Genomic DNA, 9,628 nt, shown 5'->3' with positions numbered 1-9,628 from the left:
CAAGGCTTCGGTCTGAGCCAGGACCAGCGCATGGCTGTAGGAGAAAGACCCTGTGACACCCAGCGTGGGTTTGGTCCCTGTGCATGGGCTGCATTTGTCCTGGCTGTCCCCACATATCCCCAAACCCTTCCTCACCCCTGGGAGCTTCTTCCAAAGGGTTTGCCCGACCCAGCACAGGCTCAGCCAGTCGCTGAGGGGTGGGAGAGAGGACACTGGAGGGGACTGGTACTTCCATGAGACAAGGGATGGAGACGGGGGGAAGGCTGGAGAGATGCTATCAGGGTGCTGGGCATGAGGCTACTGAGCTGCAGAAGGGCTGTGCTGGGGACAGTCCGGGGGGACGTGCTGGCCATGGCAGCGGGGATGGGTGCTGACATCCAGCTGCACAGGGACGGGAGGCTGCGGCTCCCCCTCTGCATTTCTCATGGAGGGGGGGGACAGGGTGCCCATGCAGGAGCACTGCCCCCAACCTGTGGGCACGTTTGGGGCTCAGGGGGTCCCTGTGCAGGGCTGAGCCACCCCTCGAGAGGCAGAACCCCCGCTGGGTGACCTGCCTGGCCAGAGAAGCTGGGCAGTGTGGCAGCGAGGCAGGGGAGAGGCAGAAGTGCACCCCGCCACGGGGGCCATGCCAGGGGCAGAAAGGGGACCCCATGGGGAAGAGGAAGGAGCGGGGGCAGGAGTGCAGCGGCAGGACTCAGAGAACAGTGCACAGCAGTGCTCTGGATGACAGGGACGGCAGGAAGTCAGCTGAGACCAGACGAAACAAGAAATCTCACGCCCTCACTAAACCTCCAGCAGCAACGGGTTTGGTACCCCAGGCACAAGAGGAAGAAAAGCCCCAGACACGCAACGAAGAAGGAGCGTGAGGGGCAGGAGGGCTGCCCTGACGCGTGGCCCAGGCCAGCCTGTCCATGTGGCTCCTGCTGCTCTCTTGGATGCTGCTGCCAGGTAGGGCTGAGGGGACGCGAGGGGCTGAAGCCCCACACTGAAACGGCCCTATGGGCCAGGAGGCGTCATTGTGGTGGCAGCGGCACTCTGACAGCTCTGTCTGTCTCCGCAGGCTGCTGGGCGGTGACGGGGCCTGGCACCGTGCAGGGATTCCCGGGTGGGTCCCTTTCCGTGAACTGCACGTACAAGCCCGGCAAGGAGTCGAAGCCGAAATTCTGGTGCCGTCCGGGAACCCTTTACACCTGTGGTACTGACATCGTCATCACCTCGAAGCGGAAGCCCGAGGTGCGGCGGGGCCGATTCTCCATCCGGGACAATCGTGCACAGCGGGTGTTCACAGTGACTGTGGAGGGACTGAAAAAGTCGGACGGGGGCACCTACCGCTGCGGCGTGCGAAAGAGCGTAATCTTGCCTGATGAGAGTGACGACGTGAAGGTGATCGTGTCCCCAGGTCAGTCCCTGTGCGTATTTCCACACCCCCCTGCACAGCACCAGTGACCACCACCGAGGGGCCAGGCTGCGGGAGGAGACGGTACCTGGGGGCCAGGGGGATGGAGAAGGACAAGGGCCGGTTGGTGCCCAGTAGGCACCCGCCGCATCTGTCCCCTCTCCGCAGGTGCATCCCCGACGCTCAGCCGGGACCCCGTCCTCCCTCCGACCATCCCCCGGCCGCCCACCGTGGGGACGGACGCTCCGCGGAGGAACCCCGGCACCATCAGCGTCTTCCCGGTGCTGGCCGGGCTGCAGGTGCTGGTACTGGTGGCCGCGAGTGCCGTCGTGCTCTGGGTCAGCCTGCGGGGCGGCTGAGCCTCCGGCGGGGACCCCGCGGCCGCAGCCGGTGCCCCTTCGCCCCGGGACGCCCCGGCCCCGACGGCGCGGACGCAGGCGGGGGGGGGTGGTGGGCAGCACCGGGGCCCCGCTGGTCCCTTCCCGCCGCCGGCGGCGGCTGCAATAAAGTTTCTTTGCCACCGCTCCGCGCCTCCAGCTCTTTTCTCCGGCGGCTCCGCGGTCGCGCAGCCGCGGGGGTCCCGGCGCTCCGCCTCGACGGGGCGGGCGAGTCTGCGGGGGCGGCCCCGGGGGCGGCCCCGGGGGCGGGCCGGGCCCCGCGGCGAGGAACCGGGCGCGGCAGGACGCCGAGCCCCGCCGTGCCGCAGCCGCCATGCAGCTCCTGCCGCTGCTCGCCTGGGCGCTGCTGCCAGGTAAGGCCGGGCCGGACCCCCCCGGGTCCCGGGGCGGCCCCGGGGAGCGGCCTCGACGGGCGGGACGGGCGCGGCGGCGGCGGCGGCAGCGACACTCCCACGGCTCCGTGTGTCTCCGCAGGCTGCTGGGCGGTGACGGGGCCCGGCACCGTGTGGGGATTCCCGGGGGGGTCCCTCTCGGTGAACTGCACGTACGAGCCCGGCGAGGAGTCGAAGCCGAAATTCTGGTGCCGTCCGGGAACCCTTTACACCTGTGGTACTGACATCGTCATCACCTCGGAGCGGTATCCCAAGGTGCGGCGGGACCGATTCTCCATCCGGGACAATCGTGCACAGCGGGTGTTCACAGTGACTGTGGAGGGACTGAAAAAGTCGGACACGGGCACCTACCGCTGTGGGGTGCGAAAGAGCGTAATCTTGCCTGATGAGAGTGACGACGTGAAGGTGATCGTGTGCCGAGGTCAGTACATGTGAGTCCACCAGGATCAGTGTTGGTGTGTCTTCCACCAAGTGCTGGGAGCGGGGACTGCAGTAAGGGGCACCCTGGAGGAGGTGGGTGCCGGGCCGGACCCCCCGGGGCCCCGGAGCGGCTCCGGGGTGCGGCCCCGACGGGTGGGGCGGGCGCGGCGGCAGTGGTGGCAGCAGCAGCGGCACTCCTGCGGCTCCGTGTGTCTCTGCAGGCTGCTGGGCGGTGAGGGGGCCCGGCACCGTGCGGGGATTCTTGGGGGGGTCCCTCTCGGTGAACTGCACGTACGAGCCCGGCGAGGAGTTGAAGCCGAAATTCTGGTGCCGTCCGGGAACCCTTTACACCTGTGATACTGACATCGTCATCACCTCGGAGCTGGAGCCCGAGGTGCGGCAGGACCGATTCTCCATCCGGGACGATCGTGCACAGCGGGTGTTCACAGTGACTGTGGAGGGACTGAAAGAGTCGGACATGGGGACCTACCGCTGCGGGGTGCGAAAGAGCAAATTGTTGCTTGATGACAGTGACGACGTGAAGGTGATCGTGTCCCCAGGTCAGTCCCTGCACGTATTCCACCCTCCCGCACAGCACCAGTGACCACCACCGAGGGGCCAGGCTGCGGGAGGAGACGGTACCTGGGGCGCACGGGGTTGGAGAAGGACAAGGGCCGGTCGGTGCCCGGCAGGCACCCGCCGCATCTGTCCCCTCTCCGCAGGTGCATCCCCGACGCTCAGCCCGGCCCCCGTCCTCCCTCCGAGCACCCCTCCGCCGCCCACCGCGGGGACGGACGCTCCGCGGAGGAACCCCAGCCCCTTCAGGGTCTTCCCGGTGCTGGCCGGGCTGCAGGTGCTGGTGCTGGTGGCCGCGAGTGCCGTCGTGCTCTGGGTCAGCCTGCGGGGCGGCTGAGCCTCCGGCGGGGACCCCGCGGCCGCAGCCGGTGCCGCTTTGCCCCGGGACGCCCCGGCCCCGACGGCGCGGACGGAGGCTGGGGGGGGGCAGCACCGGGGCCCCGCTGGCCCCTTCCCGCCGCCGGCGGCGGCTGCAATAAAGTTTCTTTGCCACCGCTCCGCGCCTCCAGCTCTTTTCTCCGGCGGCTCTGCGGTCGCGCAGCCGCGGGGGTCCCGGCGCTCCGCCTCGACGGGGCGGGCGAGTCTGCGTGGGCGGCCCCGGGGGCGGGCCGGGCCCCGCGGCGAGGAACCGGGCGCGGCAGGACGCCGAGCCCCGCCGTGCCGCAGCCGCCATGCAGCTCCTGCCGCTGCTCGCCTGGGCGCTGCTGCCAGGTAAGGCCGGGCCGGACCCCCCCGGGTCCCGGGGCGGCCCCGGGGAGCGGCCTCGACGGGCGGGACGGGCGCGGCGGCGGCGGCGGCAGCGACACTCCCACGGCTCCGTGTGTCTCTGCAGGCTGCTGGGCGGTGACGGGGCCCGGCACCGTGTGGGGATTCCCGGGGGGGTCCCTCTCGGTGAACTGCACGTACAAGCCCGGCGAGGAGTCGAAGCCGAAATTCTGGTGCCGTCCGGGAACCCTTTACACCTGTGATACTGACATCGTCATCACCTCGGAGCGGTATCCCAAGGTGCGGCGGGACCGATTCTCCATCCGGGACAATCGTGCACAGCGGGTGTTCACAGTGACTGTGGAGGGTCTGAAAAAGTCGGACGGGGGCACCTACCGCTGTGGGGTGCGAAAGAGCAAATTCTTGCCTGATGACAGTGACGACGTGAAGGTGATCGTGTGCCGAGGTCAGTACTTGTGGGTCCCCCAGGTCCAGCGTTGGTGTGTCTTCCACCAAGTGCTGGGAGTGGGGGCTGCAGTGAGGGGCACCCTGGAGGAGGTGGGTGCCCATGCCGCGTGGGGCTGCCCCAGGGTGTGTCACCAGGGCTGGGCAGGCTGCCACTGTGGCAAGTGCTGCCTTCACCCATTCCCCGTTCCCAGGTCTCACCACAGCCCCTTCTTGGTGCCCCAGGGTCAGTCACCCCAATAGCTGGGGTGCACCATCCTGCTCTCCGTGCCCCATTTTCCCCTCTCATCAGATCCTGCTGGCCCTGTCTGTGCTCTCCTTGCCTTATTTTTTAATACCAGGGAGTTCCTCACAGCCCCATGCTGCCCCATTTCCTGCTGTGGGGCAGCCAGTGCCTGTGGGCACCAGACCCTGATGAACATCCCTCTCCATCCCCTTGCCAGGGACCAGCTCCCATGGTGGGACACTTGTATGTGGCTGTTGTGTTAGTACCGGTCTAGGCATGGGGTGCCCACATCCCCTTCCTGCAGGGTGAACTCTGCTGCGTGCATGCACATTTGGGGGGGGACCGGGACCACGAAAAGGCCCCTGGGCAGGGGCAGGGGATTACAGCCCTCCCACCTTGAGGAGTGTGCTCTGGATGTGGCAGAGGGGACACAGCTTCTCCTGGTGTGACGGTAAGTGGGTCACTTCTGAGTCTCTGCAAAACCCACAGCATTTTCCCCCCGTGGAGGCAGGGAGGCTGACTGAGCCTCTCCTCTTTTTGTTACAGCTTCCTCTTCCTCCTCCCCAGCCCCGACCACCAAGCACCCTGATCTCACTAGCTTTGTATCAGTCCCCACGGAGACAGCTCCTTGGAGGAAGTCTACGCAACCAGGATCAAGTCACTCCCACCCCAAACACTTCGGCCCTCCACAGTGAGTACCAGCTCCTGCCCGCAGCGGTCACCTCCCTCCACGAGGTCTCTCTGGTGTACCTGGAGCCCTGCAACCCTCCGGGCTCTTCACACCTCCCTTAAGGATTCAGACCTCCTGCTTTTGCCTTTAGAGACCAGCATTTCATCCTCTCAGCCAGCCACTCCGCGTGGAGAATAATCACAGCGTGCCTGGTCGCTTGGCCCCAGCAAAGCTCTGCTTGTTCCCTGTCCGTCTTGCAGCTTAAGCAAGGCGCAGGTTATCACCATGTGAGAAGTGGTTTCTGGCTGCAACGCTGACCCTGTTTCCTTCCCCAAAACTCAGAGGGACTGTTTGCTTGTGGGAAACCCAGGTCCTGGGCTGGGTCCTCTTCTGCTTTGTAGTCACATGCAGCCTGGCAGAGACAGCTGAGAAGGCATGAGAACAAAGTGGCAGAGCTTCCTCCCTCCTCTCCTGCCTCTTAGAGGTGATGCAAGAAGTGACCAAAGCTGAGGCTTCCCATCAGCACACTCGAGGGGTAGCTGGCGCACCAACCTCGCCTGGTTGCCCGTTACAACAAGGTCAAACGAGCGCAAAATTAGGTGCAGAAACCGATCCTTAAAACAGCGAAGACGCAGCCGCTCTCAGACCCGAGCGTCCGTTTGCTTCTGCAGTTTTCAGTTTGCTTTGCTCCGTGCCCAGCTTGCAGCCTGACCGCCCCCACGCCTGCTTCCCTCCCTCCCGAGGCCAGCCCCGTCACCCACAGCCACTCCCTGCCTGCCTGCTCCATGCTGGTTCCTCCCGAGTCTGCTTCCGAGAAGTGTGAGAAGAGAAACTCTTTTTTTCTTGCAGCTTGCAAGTGGTTGAGCACATCCTCGCTCCAGGCATCATAATGGTTCTTCTTTTGCTTGCAATTGCTGCTGCCATTTTGGTAAAAATGTCCAGGAAGAGGAAGAAGGGTAAGCGAAGCTGTCACGGCCGCACACACGCTGTTTCTGCATCAGAGCCTGTCTTCTGCTATATTTGTTTTTTCCTCTATATTTCATTTTTTCTCCCCCATTCCATACCTGCTCCATCCAGTTCCTGGGTCCACTACTGAGACCTCCAACAAGGAGGTCTCCTTCCCCCAAGGGAGCAGTGGGATCATCCCACAGGTCTCATCCCCATGGGAGCAGGGAATGGCAGCTCTTGGGGTGAGTGCTGCCTGGCACGGTACCCGCTTGAGTTTGTCTGGGCACCGTCAGCTTCTCTAGACGTGCTTGGTTGCATAGGCCAGGCTTGCCCTAGGCTTGATGCAAAGTTTAAGGCTGGTGTGAAGGATGGCGAGGGACAGGAGGGGATGTCACTAGCTGGCACTCAGGGTCTGGTTTTATTTGAAGAACTGGTCCAGTTTAGATGGTTGATGGGGCAACAGGTTCCCTTCCTGCTTTACAGTGAGATTTGCAGTGGCAGCGCAGTTTTTTAGTACATTTCTTTTCCTCTGGTTTCACTCGTGTCTAACCACATCCGTGCTTCATCCAGCCCTCTCCGGAGCAGCTGTAGAGATGGACAGGACTCGCAGCACATCGCAAACAGTAAGATAAACCGCACGAGGTCTTGGGATGGTGTGCTCTGAGCTCACCTGGAGAGGGGAAATGTTACACCCTGAGCTGAGCAAGCGAGCTGCCAGAGCCATTTGCTTTCAGTGAGGTCCATGGCCCTTCAGGCTGGGAGGGATCCTTCAGGCTCCATTTGCCAACAGAAAGACCCAACCAGGGATTTTGTGTGACTATCGCTGAGTATTCCTGGGAAGGGAATTTAGGATTGAGCTGAGAGGTTTCTCCCCAAGCCCCTCCAAGCATGGGAGCTGCTTCTCTGGGTGGAACAGCCTTGGGAACCTGCAGTAAAGCACACCTGAGGAGGCTGCGGGGCAGCGGATCTTCGGTCACTGCTTGGGAAATATTTTCTAGCGTTTTCTGCCAGCTTTCAAGGAGGGGCTGGTGTCACTAACCAGGTTTCCCCTGGGGAATGTTGAGCCAGCCCTTGCTGCAAGTTAAATTTTCCCCCAACGCTCCCGCAGCCATCTCAGCTCTCACGAGGACAGGCAGTGGGACGGGAGATGTTCCCATCCCTGGGGGCTGCAGGCAGGGGAGCAGCAGTAGGTTAAGAGTTCATCCCTTTCCTTCGCGTGTCAGGGAGCGGATGCCTTGAACTACGCGGACATTAACCCCCACGCAGGCACAGCCGAGAGCCAGCTGTACAGCAATGCCGAGGCTTTGCGCTGCTTGGCAGACACCACGACCGAGTACACGGAGATCACGCAGAGCAATAAGGTAGGAGAATGCAAAGCAGTGCCGAGCTCGAGGCGGTGGGTGGAAAGCTGGGGTGGGTGGTCGGCGGGATGGGTTGGGTGGGTAGGGAGGAAGCTGCAATGGGACATGCCAAGCTGGGGTGCAAATGACCCTGGGTAACGTGGGTGCCCTCTCCGGTCCCCACGGCTGCTCCTGGGTGCTTAAAGCAGCCGAGAGAAGTTATGGCAGGTGGTGTTGCCCTGGAGCAACCCTATGAAGGATGTTTTTTGTTTATCCCCCTCCTTTCCCAGCATTTGGAAGAGGAAAAAGAGGCTACATATGCCAACATGCCGTCAGCTCCACAGCCCAGAGAAGAGCTCTACAGTACAGTGAAGAGGGTGTGAGCCGGCCCCTGGCCCCATGGGCTGCTCCCGCTGCCGGCAGTGCCAGCGGGATATGGGCTGGCTTTCGGCTCGGGCAGGATCTGGCTTGACAGCGGAGCTGCTGCTCTTGTAGGCTAGGACATTTCCTTGGAGCAACCTCGAAGAGGAAGAGGTTGAGCAGGAGGCGTGGAGTGGGATGAAATCATCCCTCTGCACTTGGAGACCTCACCCGTACAGCAATGGTGCTGGGAATAAAAAACTGCCCCTTGCATTGGGGTAGCCCAGGCCAGAGACCAGCCAGGCAGGGTGTGGAAGAGCCCAGCAGTGGGAGGTGAGGGTGGGCTGGGGGTTGCGGGTGGGCTGCCTGGCTCCCTGCACCCAGCACCCACCCCGCTTGCCCCTCTGGCTGTTATTCACGTGGGCTGATGCTCCCAAAACTCCTAGTCCCCTCAGACTTTTTCATGCCGATGCCAGGCAGAACTGGCAGCTCTTAGGAAGCAGGACAGCAAGAAATGTTATATCCAAATGCATTTGTTATATCCAAATACTGGGGGGCTCGGGTGGAGGGTGTAGTGCATCAGGGTCTTGGTGCAAAGGAGATGGCAGAGGTACTCCCGTCCCTCCTGCCCGGCAGCTGGAAAGCGTCTCCCCTGACCCCCCTGGTCCCACAGCCCCCAGGGACGTTTGCTCCTGCTCTCTTTCCCCCGTCACCCCCAAGGACCCCCAGGCTGGGAGCACACGGTGGGCTGTAACCGCGACCCTGCTCTTCTCTGCTTATAATTTATTTTCTGCCACCCACTAAATACGTTCTTGTTCTTTTGTGTAAAGTATCGCTCCTTTATCAGTGACAGGAACTGAGAATCTGATAGCATCTAGCACAGTATTTAGCTGTATTTGTACCACGCTAAAGGGATTATTGCGGAGTGTTGCCCCAAAAGCAGGTCTGACCCCTTACTGGTGCCCAGGTGGACTCCAGCAGCGTGGCAACCCAGATCTTTAAGGGCAAGGACTCTGCTGCTCCAGCACAAACCAGCAACCCCATTGCCAGCAGCTGAGGCACAGCTCCCCGCCAGGACATTTCATGGGGCTGCGCTTGGGGCACGCTCTTGCCCCCTGTGCTTTGTTTCAGTATTTCTGTAATTGTTTTATTCGAGAAGCCACATGGAGCATCCCTGCTCTGTCAAAACCAAAGGCGGCTGCAAGTAGATGTCAGTGGTATGACAGTTGTGGTTATTCCTATAGGTTATTCCTATGTAAGCTTATCTTCCTATGGAAGGAAAATTCCTCTTGTGTTCAGTCAGGAGGTCCTTCCCACCCTGCTGAGGCCGGGCTTCAGGGAAGGGAGCACACAGGGAACAAACGGCGACGGCACAGACAAGCATCGCTGCAATTTGTAATGAAAAGGAGCATCCAGCCAGATTCCAGCCATCACTGGGAAAAAAGGGAAAGCAAACCCCTCTGCACCCATGGGAACAAACTTCTTCTGCCACAAATTTCATGTGGAACTGGGGAAAAAAAAGAAAATCACATATTGCTTTTCCTGCTCCCCCATTTATTACTGGAGATAATAACACCCCTTCTCTGAAGGAGTCGGGAGGACGAATCAGTTGGATTATTTTTTTTAGGTAACCAGGTCCCATTATGCCATATCTGGAGGTAGTTTTCATGCTTTAAAAAAAGAACTAAATGGCTTACTTAAATTAAAGCCCTCGCCGCTGCGCTAAGGCAGA

At 61.7% G+C, this 9,628-nt stretch overlaps 2 protein-coding genes across 2 annotated transcripts; both read left to right on the top strand.

The window, feature by feature from the left end:
* Positions 1–830: 830 nt before the first annotated feature.
* LOC142038750 (CMRF35-like molecule 6) lies at positions 831–1,908 on the top strand. The gene is made up of 3 exons (XM_075044475.1): positions 831–948; positions 1,061–1,399; positions 1,565–1,908. The coding sequence occupies exons 1-3, from the start codon at positions 912–914 to the stop codon at positions 1,753–1,755; spliced, it is 567 nt and encodes a 188-aa protein (XP_074900576.1). The 5' UTR covers positions 831–911; the 3' UTR covers positions 1,756–1,908.
* A 165-nt stretch (positions 1,909–2,073) lies between these two features.
* Positions 2,074–9,628, top strand: LOC142038749 (uncharacterized). The gene is made up of 8 exons (XM_075044474.1): positions 2,074–2,147; positions 2,269–2,607; positions 2,828–3,166; positions 5,125–5,269; positions 6,098–6,204; positions 6,767–6,819; positions 7,420–7,557; positions 7,827–9,628. The coding sequence occupies exons 1-8, from the start codon at positions 2,108–2,110 to the stop codon at positions 7,917–7,919; spliced, it is 1,254 nt and encodes a 417-aa protein (XP_074900575.1). The 5' UTR covers positions 2,074–2,107; the 3' UTR covers positions 7,920–9,628.

The sequence above is a fragment of the Buteo buteo genome, chromosome 13 (assembly GCF_964188355.1).
Source record: "Buteo buteo chromosome 13, bButBut1.hap1.1, whole genome shotgun sequence".
In the NCBI taxonomy this organism is placed as follows: domain Eukaryota; kingdom Metazoa; phylum Chordata; class Aves; order Accipitriformes; family Accipitridae; genus Buteo; species Buteo buteo.
Note: the sequence above shows the minus strand (reverse complement) of the source record. Positions and strands in the feature narration are given on the sequence as shown.

What these genes read in the sequence shown, in the direction of transcription:
- LOC142038750 (XM_075044475.1), top strand. Translation starts at nt 912, where the DNA reads ATGTGGCTCCTGCTGCTCTCTTGGATGCTGCTGCCAG. An exon ending in CTCTTGGATGCTGCTGCCAG is followed by an intron (nt 949 to 1,060) that starts GTAGGGCTGAGG and finishes CTGTCTCCGCAG; the next exon opens with GCTGCTGGGCGGTGACGGGG. An exon ending in GAAGGTGATCGTGTCCCCAG is followed by an intron (nt 1,400 to 1,564) that starts GTCAGTCCCTGT and finishes CCCTCTCCGCAG; the next exon opens with GTGCATCCCCGACGCTCAGC.
- LOC142038749 (XM_075044474.1), top strand. Translation starts at nt 2,108, where the DNA reads ATGCAGCTCCTGCCGCTGCTCGCCTGGGCGCTGCTGCCAG. An exon ending in CGCCTGGGCGCTGCTGCCAG is followed by an intron (nt 2,148 to 2,268) that starts GTAAGGCCGGGC and finishes GTGTCTCCGCAG; the next exon opens with GCTGCTGGGCGGTGACGGGG. An exon ending in AGATCACGCAGAGCAATAAG is followed by an intron (nt 7,558 to 7,826) that starts GTAGGAGAATGC and finishes CTCCTTTCCCAG; the next exon opens with CATTTGGAAGAGGAAAAAGA.